This window comes from Squalius cephalus (genome assembly GCF_949319135.1).
Source record: "Squalius cephalus genome assembly, chromosome: 2".
NCBI classification, from domain to species: Eukaryota; Metazoa; Chordata; class Actinopteri; order Cypriniformes; family Leuciscidae; genus Squalius; species Squalius cephalus.
Window position 1 is genome coordinate 55,052,720 of NC_137123.1, and position 22,164 is coordinate 55,074,883.

General features: G+C 37.1%; 2 protein-coding genes across 2 annotated transcripts in view; both read left to right on the forward strand.

Moving 5' to 3' along the window:
• ttyh3b (tweety family member 3b) overlaps positions 1 to 14,030 on the forward strand; it is a 33,563-nt gene extending 19,533 nt beyond the window's left edge. Inside the window, exons 5-15 of the mRNA XM_079853748.1 lie at positions 376 to 596; positions 948 to 1,043; positions 2,805 to 2,877; positions 3,191 to 3,266; positions 4,497 to 4,552; positions 4,640 to 4,732; positions 4,855 to 4,947; positions 5,885 to 6,021; positions 8,067 to 8,246; positions 9,565 to 9,640; positions 12,027 to 14,030. Of these exons, the coding sequence (XP_079709874.1) occupies positions 376 to 596; positions 948 to 1,043; positions 2,805 to 2,877; positions 3,191 to 3,266; positions 4,497 to 4,552; positions 4,640 to 4,732; positions 4,855 to 4,947; positions 5,885 to 6,021; positions 8,067 to 8,246; positions 9,565 to 9,640; positions 12,027 to 12,200 (1,275 nt within the window). The 3' untranslated portion in view covers positions 12,201 to 14,030. The remainder of the gene's footprint in view (positions 1 to 375; positions 597 to 947; positions 1,044 to 2,804; positions 2,878 to 3,190; positions 3,267 to 4,496; positions 4,553 to 4,639; positions 4,733 to 4,854; positions 4,948 to 5,884; positions 6,022 to 8,066; positions 8,247 to 9,564; positions 9,641 to 12,026) is intronic.
• Positions 14,031 to 17,701: 3,671 nt separating this feature from the next.
• On the forward strand, positions 17,702 to 20,549 carry LOC307148809 (QRFP-like peptide receptor). Its single transcript, XM_079854663.1, has 2 exons — positions 17,702 to 17,949; positions 18,626 to 20,549. Exon 2 carries the CDS (start codon positions 19,001 to 19,003, stop codon positions 20,336 to 20,338), a length of 1,338 nt encoding a protein of 445 aa, XP_079710789.1. The 5' UTR covers positions 17,702 to 17,949; positions 18,626 to 19,000; the 3' UTR covers positions 20,339 to 20,549.
• The last annotated feature ends 1,615 nt before the right edge of the window (positions 20,550 to 22,164 follow it).

A 22,164-nucleotide genomic window follows, 5' to 3' on the forward strand; every position in this document is an offset into this window, starting at 1 on the left:
GATTTTGGTCCCTTTGAACATAGCTATTTTTAGGCTTTTTTGCCTTTTATTTAGATAGGACTGTAGGTAGACAGACAGGAAATCACGGAAGATGAGAGAGGGGAATTGGACCAGGACAGGACCTCGAGCCAGGACTCAAACTCTGGTCGCCGAAGTGCAACCGTACCATATGTCGGAGCACTTGCACACATGGCTGTGGCACCAACTGTTTTAACATTTCTTATACAGTAATCAGCCAGGCATAAAATTCTCCAGGTCCTGGTCACTAATTATATCATTGTAATCTACCTATTTGATTCAGGTGGCAGAAAAAAAATATGGATCTGATGTATTGAGCCTAACGTATTTCCTTTTGTGCGCATGTTTGTATTTTAGGTATCAGAGAGCAGCAGCAGTCTGAATGAAACCCTGCAGGAGGGTTTGGTGCAGCTGGAGACTGTGTACTCCAAGCAGACAGACTACCTGTCCATCGTCCAGAAACTGCAGGGTCAGCTGGATGAGCTGATCAATCTGATGGTGGAGGTGCCTTTCTGGAGCGCTACGGATCTCTCTTTGGATCACTTGGCATCCATTACTGAGCAGTTTGACTGGTACAGGTAATTATAAAGTCCAGTCAAGTCATCTTGCTCTGTCTAAATTTGTTTCAAAGGTATTACAGCAGAGAGTGGTGGTTTCTTAAATCCTGTTTTTACAAAAATGTAGTCTAGTGTGATTTGTTTGCAGATTTGCTTAAAAAAAAAAAAAAAAAAAATTATTCGGTGGCTTTCAGGCATTAGAACGTCCAAAGACGTTACAAAGTAGAGTACACAATAGAGTTATTCAATAATAAAGTCCAGACCTGTTCCTACTTTTGGATAGTTATAAATAAATGTCCAGCCACCTGGAAGTGATCGTGTGTGTGTGTGTGTGTGTGTGTGTGTGTGTGTGTGTGTGTGTGTGTTTTGTAGGTGGTTGGGCTATCTGGGCCTGCTGCTCTTTGATGTTGTTATCTGCCTGCTCGTTTTGGTTGGTCTCATACGCAACTCTAGAAGCATCTTGATCAGGTGAGTGCAAAAATGATTAACACGTTTTATTTAATATCACACACAATAGCCACCCATGTAATCTATCACAAAAAATACCTTTTATGTACCTTTAAGAAGAAGTGACTTTTGGTCAAAATATAGCATTGGTTTTTATCATTTTTAATTTAATTTAGTTCCAAAAAATATGATAATTTTTTTTAATCCGAAAATGAAAATATACTATTTAACCCAATATATGTGTGTTGTATGTGTTTAATACTTTTTACAGTATCACTGTATAAAATAATTTTTATTAATAAAGCCGAGATAAAATAAAATATAAAAACTTAAACTAATTTCAGTTCAGTATCTCAGTTCTAATTTTCTTTTTCTAAGTACTAAAATGATTTTGAAAACTCAATTAATAAACAAAACTGAATACATTTTTTTAGAAAAAACAAAAGCTAATAAAAATCACACGCACATAACAAAATTACTGAAACTTAAAGTTGAAAACTGAAAAAAATAATCAAAATATTAATAAATATGCTACAATAGGATATAAATGCTACTAAAATAACACTTTGTTTTTTAATTATGTTTGTGGGCATTATTGAATTCAGCAGGGCGGTTTGAGTTGTGACATGACAATGTAGGGCAAAGAGCAAAATAAAATTGGAATATGACCCTGATTTGAACTCGTTTCAGTAGAACTTAAATAAATGTAACTGACTTTGACTATCACAACAAAGAAATATTGAAGTATAAGAAAAAAGAAAACTGGATATCAGTGTTGAGCAAGATCACATGATCTTTCAAGATAAATCATAAGGGCCTTTCTTGTTATCCTGGTGCATTGCAGGACGTGCCTCAGGATAAAATCCACTACCAGACTTTACAGTTTCAGTTTGGAAATTTCCAGGTTGAAAATCGTTGTGTGAAAATGCCTATTTTTAGCCTGTAACTATGCAAAATTGAGATCCATTCTCCGAAAGCCTTTAGAAATGGAGAGAGAGAGAGAGCACGAATCAGAGGGAGTTGTCAGTGGAGAGATGGATTCAGGCAAAATAAAATCTATTTAGTATACAAGGGAGGGTGAAGATCTCCCCTTGATTCACTCTGACTCACTTTCTCACTCCTTCTGCTGCAATAAGACACCTCTTCTGTCGCGTGTTGTGTACATGTGTGTGTGTTTGAGGGTGCATGTGTATCCAGAAGCACATTTGGTCGGTGGGAGGTTGTTTTAATCCCCAGAGATGTTTACTAACTGGGTTACTCACCATGAGCCTAAACAAGTTTAAAAAGAAGCGAACCAGAAAATATCCATAAATAACACAGATGTATTTAGGCTATGTTCACAGTAATAGCATTAAAAGATAACTCAAATAGCACCCATTTTTGTACAGTTTTGTGCATTTAAATGAGCCGTATCATGCCCTTGATTTTGTTTTGGGGGTCTACTAGAATAGGATTTCACGCTTGAATGTGAAACACATTATTCTCCACATATTTTACATTGTTGCAGCATCTCTAACGCTTAGTTTCGGTCTCTATGAAGCCTCTCCTTCTGAAAAGTACAAGGTGCTCTGATTGGTCGGCTGGACCAGTGTGTTGTGATTGGTCAGCCATCTTCAAACATGTTTCGGAAATGTCATGCCCCTTTACGATAACCCCCGAGTTTCAACACACTGCTGAGCTTCCAAAGTCTTCTATTGTATATGTATGACTGTAAACACTGAGGGATGAGTGCAAATTATTTTCTATCGTAATCAATAATCTTTCTCTATTTCTTTCCTTCAGTGTTTGTTTGCTTGGTGTGCTGACGCTGGTGATCAGCTGGGCTTCACTTGGGCTGGAGTTTTCTGTTGCTGTGGTGCGTAAATTAGCAGAAACATCTTCAATTCTTTTCACCTTTATGCTGATATTTCTGTTTTAAGCAGTCTAAAGAGAGTTTGAATCATAAAGTAGAGCCAAATTATGTGGAGTGTAAATCATAATGCCCCCAAACTTTTGAACTGTAGTGTATGTTTGAAATGAGAATTATAGATAACTTAACAAACAAGTATGTGGCGTTAGGCATTTAAATGTTCATAAACATTTGAATATTTGTGTCTTTGTACCTGAATTTGAGTGCTTGTGTCTTTGAGGGTGTGTAGACGTGCTTCATGTCTTGTTCTCTTCCCTAGACTGCCAGTGATTTTTGTGTTGCCCCTGACTCTTACATCACCAAAGTGACACGCGAGAACGCCGTTATCAACCAAGGTATGTACTCCCCAAGTCAAGGCCAGTTTATTTGTCTTTTGCACAGTTTACACAGGGTTCACTGGGCATTGAAATGCTTGTGACTAGGCTCAGATCACAAAAATAGACAATTATATGCAGACAGACGGTGCCATGCATTTTAATCTGTATTTTTTTGTGTTTTATTAATTACATCATACACTGATAATTCAATGCATATCAATGTGTATCAAGTCTTGAACTCAATACTCCTCAGAAAATGTGTATGCTGACAATCGCTCTCATTCATTCATTGCTTTAAATGTTCTGAAGCATTGCTATGCAGAGGAGGTTTTCTTAAAGGGTGTTTATGTACAAAGCAGGTTTTGTATCCTGCACTCAGACCTTGGCTTTCCTGGACAGACGTGAATGTCTTTGCTAATTAGTTCTCACAAGCTGAAAATTCAGCTTTTCATCACAGGAATAAATTACATTTTAAAATATATTAAAATAGAAAAGAGTTATTTTAAATAATATACAAATAGTTTGATATCATGTAATAATAGCAAATGATAAATACACAAAATTACCGAAATTAAAGTTAGTTTACACAATATTTATTCAAATTCACTCAAACATATTTTAAAGTGAAAATGATGTGGTTATATTGTTATTCTTACGGTGACTTTTCATGATTTATTCTCTATTTTTACATCTGCTCCTGTGATGATTTAGATCCTGAGGTTAATTAATCATTAAATATCTGCCTGAGGTCAATCCACTGCTGCTCCTCTCATTCTCTCCTTTTTCCTAGCACACAAACCTAATATTGTTTGCAGTAATGTGGTTCAGGTCGATCCAGCGTCTTTACAGTCATCTCTCTCACATACACTCATACTCGCATTCACACAGAAAACAAACTTAATATCCTAACAAATGAAGCTAGTTGGCATTGCCAGTAAAAACCAGCTGGCTTAGTAAATAATAAACTAGTGGGTCACAGTGACTCATGAGAGGCAGACGCATGTGCTGCTACCAACAGATTTACTGACAAGGTTTGTTAGTTTGCATCAGCTGTTTATTTTTTGGTTTATTTGTTGAATTATTTCAACAATAATTCCATATCTAATCTAGAATGATCTGTTTGTTGACCAACGGAAGATGAGAGGAATGTTGCGGAAACCTGTCGTTATGTGATGATGAGTAAAACAATTATCATATTTATTGGAATTCATATGTATTTATTATTATTATGCTCTATGTCTATGTTAGATATCCTGCAGTATTATCTGAAGTGCAGCATGGGACAGACCAACCCATTTCAGCAGGTACTTAATTAATCTCTCTCTCTGTTCTCTTTCACATTATCTCGTTCTCTTTCATGAATTATTATAAATGATTCTTCTGATTTGCAGAAACTCTCCGGGAGCCATAAAGCTCTTGTGGAGATGCAGGATGATGTTTCCGAGCTCTTGCGTTCAGCTATCAGAGAATTCCCTAAGACAAAGGTGTGAGATTGCGGATGTAAAGAGTAAAAATCGGATCTTTAAGAGTAAAACTGAGCATGGCTTTACTCCGTATCTGGATGTTTATCTGTTTGCTCTTTGTCTCTCTCTGGGTTGGTTATCAGAGTAAACTGGAGGAGATGCAGGCGGTGTTAAACTCCACTGAAGTCAGCCTCCACCACCTCACTGCCCTGGTCGATTGTCGGAGCCTGCACATGGTACGCGTGTTTTGTGTAGAGCTTTTTTATGGCTCATCTCGGTATACAAAATGTACTGACAAAATGATATAATTCTGAATGTTAAAATGTTGCCTCTGACCCCAAGTTATCTGTGTTTTACACACAATTTTATTTATTTATTTATTTGTTTCACTATTATATCTTTTATTTCACTATTATTTGTTTAGATTATCATAAGTAAAATGTGATTTTTAGTTTAAAAATAAAGTTTAATAGCGTAAAAATGAAAATATGGGTCTGGGACAAAGTCAATACGTAAAATGCTTTTTGAAAAATAGCAAACATAAATGATGGTAAAATGTTTAAGACATACACTATCGTTCCAAAGTTTGGGGTCGAGAGAGAGAGAGAAATGAATACTTTTAACCAGCAAGGATGCATTAAATTGTTCAAAAAGGACAGTAAAGACATTTATAACTTGACAAGTTATTTTATTATTCCATTTCAAATAAATGCTGTTCTTTCAAACTTTCTAATCATCAAAGATTCTTAAAAACCAAATCAGCCTATTAGAATGATTTCTGAAGGATCATGTGACACTGAAGACTGGCGTAATGATGCTGAAAATTCAGCTTTGCCATCACAGGAATAAATTACATTTTTAAATATATTCAAAAAGAAAAGAGATATAATAAATGCTTTTGTGAGCTTGAGACTTTTTTCAAAACCATTCAAAACATCTTGCTGGCCCCAATACCCCCAGTATATTTCAATGGTAGTGTAAAAGAAAAAGCGCTAGTTTTAATAAAAATCAAGCCCTGGGACTGAAGTTGAAGGAACGCTCATATATTGCTTCCCACTATTGTGTTTGTACATCCTGTGCAAAAACATTTATGCCACTTCCTTTACAGTGTGCAAAGACTTCTGAAACAAGAACAAGTTCATTTGACTCTTCATCTTTTTCTTTGTCTCACAGGACTATGTCCAGGCTCTAACTGGACTGTGTTACGATGGAGTCGAGGGTCTCATTTATCTGGTCCTTTTCTCATTCGTCACTGCGCTAATGTTTAGCTCCATCGTTTGCAGTGTGCCTCACACCTGGCAGAGCAAGAGGTGAGCGGGCAAGGGTCAAAAGAGAGAGGGGGGGGGTGCAGGAGGGCAAAGTACCTAAAACTCAACTCCAGTAGATAGACAAGGACTTCATTTCATGGACATAGAATTGACTGCCAGTCACGTGTGTTTAATGCTTTTTTTCACACATGCTCCTTCTGTTTTCACATATTAATCATCTTCTCATGACTGTGTGTAGTTTCTGTTGTCTTGTCCTTCATTCCTTTTTGTGTCATAGATTTGGAAAACCCACTGCCCCATAGTATGTGTAAGCGACACGCTTGCTTTGGTAGTGGTTAGGGGGTTATCTAAATATAGCTTGCAATTGAAAGAAAAATAGTAGTATATTTTGAAAGGAGTAATTTGAATAAGGCGATGGAGGTATTTGCTTTTTGACTCACGGTGTAGCATCTGTCTGCGTCAGTGCGTGTGTTTCTCTGCAAAGGGAAAGAACAAAGAGACCCTATTTCAAATTCTGTGCAAAGGCAGACTGATATTTCTGTGGAAGATGTTGCCTCCCTTTGGACTATTATGAAATTGCAAGCAAGGCTGATGTGCATTTGTAAAGAGTATCATCATCATTGAAACTATGTTGGTGATGTGAAACTGTTCATTCGTCTAGATTACACACTCGGCAAGGTGGTTTGGAAAAGGTCTGTTAAGAGTTACACGAACAAAAGATATGTTGATCAAAGTGGCATCCAAATCTACACCTTCACAGATCCACTTTTCCTTTTTTTAATTTCTTTCCTTTAAAATGCGTTCCTCCCCTCCCCCCTTTGTTATGTTTCAAATCCGATTCATAGTGGGTGTTTGTTGATTTAATGCATGACTCAAATCACTGAGAGAACGTTCAGTGGTTACTGAGGACAATCCATTGGACATGCAATGGACATCCACAGTAGTTTTTGTGAGTTTTAAGTTCTCTTGAATTGCTTCTGACTAGCATCATTTTAGTACTTTTACTTTCTCTATGGCTGTAGGATTGTTTTGACTCTTTATTTTACTTATTTATTTTTTACATTGACTATGCACATGTATTAAAGCAAAGACAAACAAAAAATGAATGGAGACGCTGCCCTATTCCAAATTGATCACAAGTTTTTTGTTTGTTTTAGCATCCTGACTGCCAGTTTTACATTTAATCTAAAAATGCCCTGATGTCTATGATTGGTTTGGAATAGGTGTAATGAGCCTAGTTTTTCCATTAGTTGGCAGATAAACCATTTCCTAATTCGTTCAACCACAACATTCAGTAAGCCATTAAAAATCATGAATAAAAAAATCAGTTGAGAGCATCAAGATTTCATGTACATTAGATTTCCCACTCTGAAAAGTTATTTTAAATTATTTTAATTCAACATTTTTATATATATATATATATATAAAATATATAATATATATCTAAAATATAATAATGTACACTACCACTCAAAAGTTTGGGGTCAGTCATTTTTTTTATGTTTTAGAACAAAATCTCTTATGCTCACTAAGGCAGCATTTATTTGATTAAAAAAAAGTAAAAACAGTAATATTGTGAAATATTACAATTTAAAATAACTGTTTTCTATTTGAATATTTTGAAAGTTTAATATGTATTTTAATTTAATTACATTTTTTACAGCCATATCTCCAAAAGCATATTGCTGCTTGGCTAAAAGGTCTTGAGAGGATTTTATTTGTTCTACTCACTGTAAGTGTGGAGTTGAATGAGATCAAATTGAAATCAAATCTGAATGCATATAATTCATTTAAAACATGCAATGACTCTAGCTTGAGTAAATTGGGATTTTTTTTCTCTCCAAAAAATAGGCCTATATTATATATATATTCCCTCTTAGTCATGAAAATTCACTCTCAATGGAACTTTCCCTTTCGTCATGTTAACCGACAGAGATGAAACTGGGAAAAAAACCTAAAGCATTTGGTGTGAAAACTGGTTTTAAAGTTGTCTTCACCAAGTCTAGTGAGAGGAGAGACTTTTGCCTTGCCCTGCCCTCCCCTCCGACCCAGGGGCACGTGTTTGACCTTTGCTAATTTGTCTGAAGGTCTGAGGAGGAGGATGGCGATGAGACTACGGCCACACTCGGGCCGCGAGCACCGCACGATAACCTGTACCGCGTGCACATGCCCAGCCTGTACAGCTGTGGCAGCAGCACCTACGGCAGCGAGGCTAGTCTCCCCGCTGCGGCACACACTGTCAGCAACGCACCAGTCACTGAGTACATGTGAGTGTAGCCACGCTAAACTCATCCTAATGCATGGGCTGGATCTGAAGGACCGTACCGGTATTACAGGTCCTGTAGTATAGGTTCGCAAGCATAGATTACTGCATGGGCTTTGCTGTATTTACCGTAGGTTTTCAGATTTCAGTTGTTAATACTGCATGGGTTTTACTTCTTGATTAAAGTTATTATAAATATAGAATTGTAAACTGCGTGTAGAAACAAACATATTATGGCATGGGAAGTATAAGCAGATTAGGGCTGCACAATATTGGAAAAAACCGACATCGCGATATTTTGTTTTTCTGCGGTATATAATGCGCGACATGAAAACTATTTCACCAGATGACTTGAATAGCTCTATTTGGATAGAATTAATAATTCTAGAATGATTGGGATGATTTTGTAGTGAATCTGCATAGAATATAATAAACAAATTGCAAGCATAGATAAATACAATAGAACAAAGATACAAATGAAATAAACAGTGCTTTGTTTTTCAGGTGAGTCTAACAGTATTCAGGTACAGAAATGTAAAATAAAACTGCTTAGTCTTCACTGTATAAATTAAATATAATTTTCTTTTTGTATTTTGTTGTTTAATTAACATTAATGACTAGTGTATTAGGCCGCTGTCACTTTAAGATGGAATGCACAGATCCAATATAATGATGCGCATCTGTTTTCTTTCTCAGTTGTTTCATGTTCACGTAAGCCATAAGTGACTATTTACGAGGATACTCAGCGAGACAGGCTCAAGCACAAATAGACGTGAAAGAGAACTAAATTCAGTGTTCAAGTGTGCGCAGCTCAGAAAACAGTGCGCAAGTTTCAAATTGAGTTCTCTTTCGGTTCGAATGGTTTAAAATAGCTTAAATGTTTAAACTCATAGGACCTAAAACAAGTGTACATAATAAACCTGCGCTCTATGATGGTTAAACTTCGCAATAATTCTGAGAATCACATGCCTGGTCCGTATGGATCAACTACGATCCCTATACTTTACATACGGATACACACATCTCAATATCGATGCTAAAACAATATATCGTGCAGCCCTAAAGTAGATAATTCAGCTTGTGCAATTAGTTTTACTCTGTAAATATAGATGATGTTTCACACATCCTAAGCGATATCTATAATGTACCTCTATATATATAGTGGATTTGACTTAATATAGTGCGTAGTGGTATCACTCAATGGCTTTGCGCATTACTCCTACCCTGCAGTTCAAAGCTTTGTAAAGTTTAGTGCATCGCGGTGTGGAAATCCCTCCCATGAAGAGGGAGTCAGAGTAACTGGTGTCTCGTTTGTGACGCAGGAGCCAGAATGCTAACTTTCAGACCCCTCGGTGCGAGAACACGCCACTCATTGGCAGAGAATCCCCCCCGCCGTCAGTAAGTGCACAAGCACATTTACACAAACACACATGTCTGTAGATGTACAGTCGCTTTTTAGCGTACTGTCACACATTCAGTTACTCTTTTATTAGATAGCATGGATATTCCTGCAACCCTGCCCCATGATTGACATAACTGATTTGTAGTTGCCCTAAGTTGCTTAGATAATCCAGAAAACAGGATGTTACAGTGGTAGTATTTATGCCTGTCTCTTACTGATAAGTATGTAATTACCAGCTTTGACAACTGTCAAACTTCGATTTTAGCATAGTTAAAGTATATTGATGAACACTGTCAACTCAAACACATACATAAAAAGAGTCTGGAAGGTCATTTTGGCAGCCTGTATGCGACACTAATTACAAGTCGTCTGAATAATCGCCACAAAAAAGTCCTCACAAAGAACAAGGTGAGATGGCACGAGCCAAATTTCTGTCATCATTTGCTTATTTTCTTCCTTTGAATTTGATTGATAGGTTCTCTTTTCCATACAATAAAGCCAATGGAAATGACATGGCCCAAATAAGACAAAAAAGCACTGTAAAAGCTATTTATACAACCAGTGTAGTCTTACGATAGCTTTATGTGAGGAACAGACCTAAATTGTAATTTTTAGATGTAGTGTTTTTACAATACCTTGAAAAATATTGATATTCAATACCATGGGGAATTATTATTATTATTAGTAGTAGTAGTAGTAGTAGTAGTAGTAGTATTATGGCAGAAATATATTACTATTGTAACGAAAAAAACTTTATATTTAGTATATTCATTATTTCACTTCACAAATGCAAATGGTTTACAAACGCTTCTCACTGCAAATCTGCTTGAAAGTATGAAATTCTATAATCATGCCCACAAAAATCTGAGAGGAGAGTGAGCGTGTACCAGTGTATCGGTGCTGCGGAAAAGGAGTATTTTTAATAACGCTAGGGAAGCTTCTCTGCAAATAACTTCCATTTCAGTCTGTTCCTCACACAAAGCTTTTGAATGGCTTCTGAAGACTTGGAATATAATGCATGGTTTGTATAGACTACTTTTAGGGTATTTCTATGGTGCCTTTTTGTCTTTTTTTTGGTCCATTTCCATTCACATGCATTGTATGAAAAAAGGACTGCATGAACATTTTGCTAACTTTCTCCTTTTGTGTTCTTTGGAAGAACATTGTATGGGTTTGGAATAAATAGTAATAGATTATGCATTTTTGGGTAAACCATTAAAGCATATTCTGAGACGGCATTCATTTTTCTTATTATTTTCAAGTCAAGGCCCCTCATTGAGTGGAAGTGGGTTTTGCAATACTTTTCAGAATCCTGGAGTTTGCATGATTGCATGTATAATCAATGACGAGACCAGAGAATGCCTCTCTTGGTTCAAGTGCGGTGAATAGGGGAGCATGGTACTCTTTTTGAAGTAACAGCGCAGCTCTTTTAACCAGACTTGGCATGCAAGGGCATCCTTCATCCTCCTATTAGTTAGAGTTCAGAAAACAAGAACACTCCGACTTCTTCTAAGCGTCGTGCTCACTCCGTTTTACTTTCTAGGTGTTTTTTTTTTCCTTTTGAATCTGTGTTCATGGGCCCTGGACGTGACGCATGCGTATTCAAACTCCAGACTGGAGAGACCACCCAAGAAACCATGTTTCTTTGAAAGGATGTAATCTTATTCTCAATAATGTCATGGTCCAGGATGCTGCTTTTTGGTGCCTGTTCATGCTGGAATTGGAATAGCCGATATATTATGGAATAGTCTCTCCTTCTCTGGATTTTATGATTCAAAATATGCATGAATTTTGTCTCTTTCTCACCCATCTGAAAAACATACCTCATGCATGTCTGTTTTGTAAACTGTCTCACATTATAACCCCAGCTGTTAATATTCCCCCACATATAGCTGCATTTTCTGTATCTATGTGTCATTCTCATTCACTGCCGTTTTCTTTTCCTATTTGTTAGTGTCAATTTCTATTTATTTTCACATTATTTGCACTCTTTTTAGAGGAATTTGCACTCAAAAGCCGATCTCGAGGAGAAAAGTACCTTAGCGCTTAATGTTAATGTGCATCATCACAGTAACTTTTGGCTTTAAAAAACCATCAGGCTGTCCAAATGACTGTCAGTTTGTCTGTGAGTGAGTTAGCGAGAGCGACAGAATGAGGTTCATATTTATATGTGCTTCATGTTTGTAAGACGCTATGGCTATACTCTGTCCTAATGGCCATGTAGACGCTGTAACTTTTCCTTACTTTGACTAAATGATTTTATGAACCATATTCTGAAAAAAAAAGTTTTGTAATGTACTGTAAAAAAGAAAACAACTTTTTCAGAATGATGTGATGGTGTTTTCCCTCCCCTTTTCCTTGTTTTCTCACCCTGTTTTGCAGTACACCTCAAGCATGAGGGCCAAATATCTGGCAACCAGCCATCCAGACCAGTCCAGGCCATCAGAATCCCAGAACGGTCTGGAGCCCAACATGCGACCAGACTTGATCAGCCGCTCGGCTCCCAATAGCCGACCAAATTCAGCTATCCACCGACCCCACTCCGCCATCCATTAACCATCCTCAAATGCGTAACCAGTATTCATCTACCTGTCAAGTCCACCGGTACAAAGTTTGTCTCCACCTCGATGTTCAGACATTTGCTAGTAAAGAAATTCACCCTAACATCTTTATCCGATTGGAATCAGCCATCCATGCTTATGTACTCTGGCTTTTTAAAGACTCCATTCAACCAAACTTTTGTTAAAACTGCCAGTTTTTACTCCTCTAATCGCACACAATGCATCACAGCAACTACACTGCCCTCTTCTGGAGGACTCCTCTCAGTTGTCTGCACAGTAACTCCCACACTTACCCTCACAGAGAGTCTCTCAGGGCAGCCATATTGGCAAGGACTGCAGGACCACATTACCACAGCAAGATAATGGTTTACACCACTGTCATTTTTAAGAGTCTTGCCGTGCTGTGCAAGAAATGTCACTATATGACATTTGATTTTATGATGGAGTTCTATTTTTAAGTATTTTGCAAAATTACACTTGTCGATATAGTTTAAGAAGGTTTTAACGATGCAGCTTTTGCGCTTTCTCTGCAGTTCCTGACAATATGGCGGTGTTCTACTAGTACAGCCACAATCCAAGGTATCCATCATTGCAATTTAATGTAAACGGAGATGTTTACAAATGTTCATGAGTTCACTGCATACTTGTGACTCTGTGGATTAACAAATGTTTCTGTCATTGAAGGCCATTCTTTGTATTTACAGTACAGTGTAATCTATGGTGTTCTACAGTGAATTGACAGCCATCAAGCCTTTGAGCCATTATGCACATTCAGTATCTTATTCTAGAAGGGAAACAATTGCACAGCGCACTAACAGTGTGTTTGCGTGCGTGGCATGTTTGCCTTGTGCATTAGTGAGTGTGTTTTAACTCGGCACAACTCGCGAGCTTTGCTCTTTGTAAATAGTAAGTGTTTTTGTACTTAAAAATGTCTAAATGATCAACACTACAAACTCGGTGCACTAATCTTCTGTGTAACAGTGCAGTGCAACATTTGCCGTGGCTTAAAGCTGCAGTGAAGAAGAATACCTGTAAAAAAAATTGTCAATGAACTCTGTGATGAAATAATAGTACATGTTTTGTAGACATTTCACTTGAATTTGTGAATACACTTGTGGGTGCTTGTGTGTATGTGCACACTTTAAATGTGAATATTTCTAACGGAGGAAAATTTGCTCAGTGGAAAAGGAGAAGAAGGGATACTTGGACAAAAAGAGAAATGCCTCCCCACTGCCCCACATGTAAATCTTTTTCTTTTTTTTTCTTAGTTGTCCAGGCTTTACATTCTTTAGGAGATTTTTTTCTTTTGTCTTTTGTTTTGTAGTGAATCAGATTTGATTTTCACCATGGTCAGCCTTTTTCTTTATTTCGGTTTTACATCAATGGGGAAACACTTCTCTATGGTGTTGATGAATCTGCAATATGGACACTGGACGTGTGCCACCAACAGGACTTTTGTGGTTTCGCCTCCTTTCCACTACAGGATAAAGATTTTAAAAATGTAAAAAAAGAAATGGATAGGGAAAAAAAAACTGATGGGACAATGAAACTGAGGAAAGTTCCTCCTTGTCATGCAGTCACTAAGTAAGACTTGTGTGGATGTAGTGTAAGATAACCTAGCTGTCTTTACCAAGTGCAGTATTGTTGGTTTCATTTACTTGCATCCAGTGTCATAACGCTTTAATAAGTGTTTTGTCATGACGCCAATCAACCGCTAATGTTATCATGCGTAAAATGTGGCATCCAATGCCACTCTCGAGACATCGCGATTCTTGAACGTAGGTGTTTATGGATTCTTTTGATTTGAATAAATATCATAAATTACGTTAGCAGGTAGAAATGTCATTTCAAACTGGAAAATGCTATAATGCTGTATCTTTTCTGACTTTGTGACACCCTCAGTCTATTGAGGTTGCGTGTTGTTTGAATAATCTTTGTGTGTAACAAAAGTGGATGCTGTGTTTGGATGCAAACAGGAAAGGGCTTGTATCCCTAACCCTTAAAACTCATGCACAGATATGCTTTGACCATGTAGTGTCAGGCAACCACGGTTACAATGCTAGAAAAACACTCGTGCACAAAAAGCAACACTAAACGTTTCACATAAACACAGAATATTACAGAAAAAGTCATAGTGGATAAAAATGCACCTTACCACTCAATAGACACAGTGTAAAATTGCTCTGAAATATGTGAGTCAGTATTTCCATGTATTCAACCACTAACCATTATATAGAGACAATCCAAATGTTCAGATCTATGATTCTGTACCATATGATGCAGTTGCATGACTGAAGGAAATATTAGGAAGAAATATTCTGCCTTTCTTAACATTTTCATACAGTAACCTTTCTTTCTGTAAATGTACACATTTTTTTTTCTAGCGTATTGTCAGCTTTCAATTGTATAGACCATAACAAATGAGCCTACTCACTCCTTTCTAAATGTGAATAATGATTTGTCATAAATTGATGTTTTGATAACAATTCTTATGGATTTTTCATGTTTTTTATTTTATTTTTTTCATTTGTGATTTAAGATGTTGTACATGTCAGGAAAATTGATTTTTCTGAGCCTGGATTTAATGTTTTAATAATATATTAAAATGAACTTATCTGGTGCAGGGTGTTGAGCATCAGTGCCTGAAGACAGAAAAACACTTGCATTTATCAAGGTATGCTCTTAAAAAAAATCTTGGCCCTGGAATTTTTGATGCTTAAAATGGAAAGATAAGCTATGAACGTATGCCAAAGTACTTGAATAGAGAATTTGTACACTTGTTTGTTTGAAAACTGCATGAAGTATGTGAGCAGGTGTACATTTAAAAATAGATAATGTTGTAGTAGAACAACAAAAAAATGCAGTTGGGCTGTTAATAAACTGCTATATGTTTAAATGCCATATAGAAAAGTAGTTTAAACTTGTGTGTTGTTCCTGGGATGCTATCCAAAGCCATTATAATAACATGCACTAGACACTAAAGTAGGCTACATTGATATTGCTTGTAGCCTAGACATTGTTTTAGTATTAAAGGCATGGTTCGCACAAAACGGAAAATTATTTTTTCATATTGTCGTTCTTTTTTTTTTATCATGTCGTTTCCAGGATTCCAGAATTTCCAGGGCTCACTCAGGCTGCTCTTTTTCATATAGCTTAGCCTACCGCAATGGGGAGTTCGGTTTACAAGCAACAAAAGTTGCAACCAAATATATTTATATTTTTATGAATGAAAACAAGTCTGTAATAGGCCTACATATCTGTTCCATAATTGTCTGTTTTCAGTTCCGTTGTCACGTCTAATTTTCGCCACACGTCTTCTGGCTCTAGGATTAGATCGTTGGAGAGACGCATTTTTAATATTGCGCCAACTGGTCGATACGCAGCCTCATTTTCATTGAAAAAAAAAAAAATACTTCTAGGTTATTTTCAGGTAATGTTACAGAGCCTGTGTAAAAACTATTTAATTATCAAAAAAAAAAAAAAAATTCTCTTTCATTCATTTATCAGTTGTTAATCAGTTTAGGTGAGTTGATCAGTTTAGCGCGCGTGGAAGTTTTGTCCGCTTTAAAGTCCTCATGAAACCAAAATTTAACTTTTTTGTCTCTTAGTATGTTAGCCTAACTGTTATTTATAAGCCAGTTTGCTCCAAAACATATAAATAAATATAGGCTATACATATATAAACCGATTTAAAATGTAGGGCCGAGGGGGCGGGACACTTCAGATTCTAGAGAGCATTATAGGAGCAATATAGGAAAGGTCTGTGATATATATAGGCCTATATATATATATATATATATATATATATATATATATATATATATATATATATATATATATATATATATATATATATATATATATATATATATCACAGACCTTTCCTATATTTTCTGTCCAATTAAATGCTCTCTAGAATATGAAGTGTCCCGCCCCCTCGGCCCTACATTTTAAATCGGTTTATATATATGTGTGTGTGTGTGTGTGTGTGTGTGTGTGTGTGTGTGTGTGTGTGTATATATTATATTATATTATATTATATTATATTATATTATATTATATTATATTATATTATATTATATTATATTATATTATATTATATCGGTTAAATCATTTTCATATATATAAAAAGGCTAGGAGACCAAATTTGTTTGAACTTTTATTAGACTGTTGTAGAGGCTCCAAGGACGTTATTCGAGTCTTGGTTGTTTAGTGCGTCCAGGACATTTATGGACATTTTTTTGCTAATGCCAACTGCATAACTTTTGGCACAAGTGTGTATTTTTATTGGAATTTTACTATTTCACCCCCATTTCCTTTAATAAATCTATTTTACACTAGGTACACAAAACAGTTACACTTAGGATCTGAAGAACAAAAATGTCCCGATTGAAACCCATTAAAACTGCAATTTTTAATCCCATGATACAGCCTTTGTTAATAGGCTTTCATTCTGTTGGCAAGGCTTCAAAATAAACATGTTTACTTTTTTTTTTTTTTACCAGATGGTGCCTTTTTCCCAGTCAAATCACTTTATTCATGGTTTCGGCTTCTGCATTGGATAAATTATGAAGCTATAATTTTTTTAAATGAGACCAAACTTTAGTGCTCCAAAGCTTAAAATTTTTATGAGGAATTTTTTTTGTTGTTGACATTTTTGTCCTCTAAGACCCCAGAGTAACTTTTTCAAATTGGTACACAAGGGTTAAATTATGATATGGTGTATTGTAATTGCATCTATATCACAGGGGTTATACGAATAATGGCCCAGGGTAATTGCAGTAGGCACAGACGGAGCACAGAAATTCTGCACAGATGGTGTGCCAGAAAATGGAAACTCTTCAGTATAATGAATTCAGAAAAAGGAGAAATATCACATGAAATGTGCTGACAGGTGAAAGTAACATTGTCGTCCAGAACAGAGTGTGAGTTAATTAAGGGATGAACGGGTGCAGATCTACAGTATGTGAGCTTGGTTGCATAAAGAAATTCTTCTTTTTTGGCCCCTTAACATGTTGCAACATGCAATATTAGTTTTTATATGTGTAATGATGAAAATAATTTTCTTTTTTTTAAATTGCAATTTATTTAAGGAAGTAGCCTACTGATTTTAATATATATATATATATATATATATATATATATATATATATATATATATATATATATATATATATATATATATATATATATATATATAATATTATTATATATTATTATATATATTATAATATATTATTATTTTATTTATTTATTTTTTCAAATCACTGTGTCCAGACTGATGTATTTCAGTAAAGTCTAATGAGAGTTAATTTTTTTATGGTAGAGCAGAAAATGACTGGGGTGGGCTTCTATCATTAATTTCATTCTATTTACTACATTCCATCACTTTACAACTTAAATATTTAAATGATTCTGCTATCTTAAGCATCTGGACGTGCTCTTCTTGCCTCAGGAGGAAAGCACAGCTGGTGACCGGGGGTTGTGTCAGTGTCTTCATGCTGCCGCGAGGGGGCGCATGTGCGCAGTGATCGAACACAGTAAAGACAAAGCTTCAGCTTGCCTCGAACCTCAACCGATAACTCACTCTTCTCCTTTACCAGAGGTCGTGAACAGGTAACTGACGCCTCACCGCGTTGGATTTAATGGAAGTCTGTTGGAAAATGTTCGTTGATCTTTACCTGGAGGGCATTTATTAACTTTTGACCTATTGGAAGATACATCCGAGCGTTATGATCGTTTGAGTGAGTAGCCTTGGCTTTCCATTTCCAAATTCATCTGTGTGTAAAAGCTGTGTTCTGTGTCGACTGCTGAATATGTTTCGTCACTTTAATGTATTACATATATTACATATTTTATCTCCAATTATTATTGATAGCAATAATATTTATATCGAGGGCATAGTGTTTTAATAAATTAGGCTAACTTATGAATCGTGTATTTCTGCTTTTTTAATCTTAAATGATTTACCTTCATCGGCATGTATATTATTATAAAATATTATGTTTTATGTTATTTTATATTCATAAAATAATACAATATTTGGTAACCAATAAGTACAAGAGTTTTTATGAATGGATTTAACATTTGCAACACCATTCATGATTATACATCAGCATGACTGCAAATCAGTTTGACAGGTGAATTGGGGAAAATAAAGCTATTGATTTACACAAAGTAAAAACCTTTCTGTCTTATTTACTGCTGTTAGCACTTATATTTAATATGGGAATCTCAGCTTCCCTTATACACACACGCTATGCAGTGTGAGACTGAAAGCATGAATAAATCAAAGGATTTGGAAAGCTTTTACTTGTTCGTGTTTGTGGCTTTTCTACATTCTTTTAAGGGGTATGTGAATAAATGTGTATGTCCGTGGCGTGTACATCCATGTGTGTAACTGTCTCTGTCCTTTTTCAGGTCATACATGAAGATACAGATGACCTCAAGATGTGAAGGAAGAAAACAAAGGAATGAAGACGAGGTATACATATTAGATAAAGAAGAGGATCTTATTTGCTTTTGTTGTCATCTATATTGTCTGGGGAGGTAAAAGTGAATTGTGTAGTCAGTACTGTGTGGAAGAAGAGATGCATTGTCTTTGAGTTAGTGAAATGACAAAAGGAAAGAATGGATTTCACATCATCTGCTTTTTTCTGTCATGGCCTTCAAGCTTTTTTGTGCATGAATGGAAACGTTAGTACCTGAAAAGTAAAGTAAAACCTGTTAACATGTAGTTTAGTCATGACGTAGTTCTGCCATAGTTGACCCACTCAACATCACGGGAAAACCACTATGAATCTGACCCCAGATCAGACACCAACCCAGTTCTACGCCCTTCCCAGGGCATTGGACCTTCAACGTGAACCTCAAAACAAGAGCAGGTCGACTCCAGCCAGCTTCTTCAACAGCTCCTTCTTCTTCCAGGATAATGCTGCTTTAGAATGGCAGCTGTTCCTCACCATCCGAGAGCCTGGCACCATTATATTGACTGTCCTTTACTCTATTTCCTTCCTTGTGGGTTTCTTAGGAAATGTCATGTCCCTCAAAGTCCTACTTGGCCAGCATGGAAGCATGCGTCTGTCGGGTGCGAGCGCCACCCGCTGCCTGCTGATAAACCTAGCGGTGTGCGATCTAGCAGTTGTTTGCGTGTGCATGCCTGTCACCCTGGGCCACCGCATCTACACACCATGGGTGTACGGGGACTTTCTGTGCCGCGCGGTGCCATTCACGCAAGCGGTGTCAGTTTCGGCCAGCGTCCTGAGCATCACTGTCATCAGCATCAGCCGCTACTATGCTGTTCACTCGCCGCTACAATCCCGAGCCTACTTCACTCGTCGACGCATCCTCGCCTCCGTCACAATCGTGTGGCTCGTCTCCTCAGTGATCTGCATGCCCGTTGCAATAGTCACCAGGCGTGATGAAGTAGCTTTGATCGAAGGGCTGGCCATCGTGCTGCCCGTCTGTGGAGAGGTGTGGCCTCAGCCACGCTTGCGACAGGCGTACAACGTCCTGCTGTTCAGCGCACTCTACTGCCTACCTGTTGCGTTTAATCTCACTCTAGCCTTCCTCACGTGTCGCCGGCTGCGCAGCACTGGCACCGAGGGTCAGTTCACAGAGCTGGACCCCCGTTCTCAGGCGCTTCATGAGACGAGGTTGCAGGGGCGCAAGCAGATCGCACGTATGGTCGCAGCTTTGGTGCTGCTCTTTGCTCTGTCATGGTTGCCTATGTACGTGACTGATATCTGGCTGGACCGCGAGCTGCGCCATCCACCGGACTGGCTCCTACAGACCAGGCCCTTTGCACAGTGGTTGGGCCTCACCAATTCTTCTCTCAACCCATTTTGCTACTGCTTCATTGGTGACCTCCACCGCTCAGCCAAGGCTTTGCGTTTGCGCCTCTGTGGCCCGTCCCCAGCCTCGGCGCTGGCTCTGGCCTCCCTCCCAAAAATATTCAACCTGCAGAATCAAGACAAATCTCCAGGGAGCGCCGCTCTCAACACAACCAGCTCCTGTGGAGAGGATAATGGAAATCTGAATCTGTCGATGTGGTGGACTCAATCTCGCACGTGTGAGTCTGTGAGCTTACCTTACCACTTAGGAATGAGCGAGGCGATTGCACTGGATACATAGCAGGCCTGATGCACTGCTGTGGACATTCGCTCTCAGATGTGTTGTGCTTTGTGCTTCTATAAACCCTTCATTCCAAACCTCTTTGACTTTCTTTCTTTTGCAAACAGCCTTGGACCCCATTGACTTTCATTGTATGGACAAAAAATGATTTTGGATTCCACAGAAAATAAACGAAGTCATACCGGTTTGGCTGACTCCTATGGAAGCTTGTTTTCGCCACAGAATAAAAAATAAAAAAGCTAATTGCGACTTTTTATCTCGCAATTCTGAGTTTTTATCTCTGAAATGCTTGATATAAAGTCGCAATTGCGAGTTATGAAGTTAGAATTGTGAGAAAAAAGTCGGTCTTTTTTTCCTTAGAATTTGATTTTATAACTTGCAGTTGTGAATTTATATCTCACAATTCTGAGAAAAGATGTCAGAATTGCAAGAAATAAACTAGCAATTGCGTGTAATAAAGTCAGAATTGCGAGATATAAAAGTTGTGGCGAAACAAGCTTCCATAGACTCCAACGACACGAGGATGAGAAAATGATGACTGAATTTCACTTTTGGATGAAACATCTCTTCATGTTTTGAAAAATAGCTTTCAAGGTTTGAGGAAAAATTGGCAAACAATTATTTTGTGGAATATTCTCAAGTGGGAATGGGACAGTCATGTGTGAGCATTGAGCATCTTTTTAATCATACATCAATTGTTTAACTGCATAGTGATTAAACCATTCATATTCCAGTTGGAGTAGATGTAACTCTTAGCCATGTTTAGATCTTCTGTAAATGTACTAATAATATGTAATAAATATCTTGCCATTTACAACTTAGGTACCATGTAAGAAATCCATATCGTGAAGGAATAAAGTGGTTCAATGCAGAATGTATAAGGTTATGCTGCTAAGTTTTGCCTAGAGCAGTGTCTAAAAATAAGCCAACCGTCTAGCAGAGCAGCAATTAAAATTATCATCCGAGTGAAACATAAGCACTCACACCTACAATCTCTGGTGAAGAAACGTCATGGAAGCGTCTTTCTGTGAACACACTCACAGCTTCTCACCTTCTCTACTAAATGTGGAAACCATCTGCATCTCAAGTCATCACCCTCTTCTTAGTGTTATCTTTCTGAAGTCAGAGCAGAAACTTAGTTTCTAAACTACACTACACCGTCCAAAAGTTTAGGGTCAGTAGGAAAGAAATTAATACTTTTATTCAGAAAGGATGGATTAAATTGATCAAAAGTGACAGTAAAGACATGTGTAATGTCACAAAACATTTCTATTTATTTTGAACTTTATATTCATCAAAGAATCCTAAAAAAAAGAAGGTAAACAGCAGCAACTGTTCAGTATTGATAATAATAAGAAATTGTTTCTTGAGCACCAAATCATATTAGAATTAGGGATGCACAATATATTTGCCACCATATCGGTATCGGCCAATATATATTAATTTTTTTATGTTATTGTTATCGGCCTGATAAGAAAATTTAGATGATATATTAAAGCCGATAAATAATGGATTATTTCCTTCAGCTGAGACACTTCATATTCGCACTGTTCGCCATGATGGTTTTGAATTGCTTGAAATATGATTAGAATCACTTAAAAAAAGGAAAATACAGTTAAGTGCAACATGTGCAGCACAAGTCTGTCATATAGGCTACATAACATTATAATGAGAACATTATAATTGTGTGCTTGAGACATGGATTTTAATAGCCTAGAAATCTAGACGCACCCTAGCGGCAGCAAAATGTATTTTGCAGCCAGGGCAGTCTAGCAACTCTCCATTGACTTTCGTGCTGGAAAAACCTAAATTGGGTCAGGCCAATC

Excerpts from the sequence above, each read along its gene's own strand:
- LOC307148809 (XM_079854663.1), top strand. The coding sequence starts at position 19,001 with ATGAATCTGACCCCAGATCAGACACCAACCCAGTTCTACGCCCTTCCC.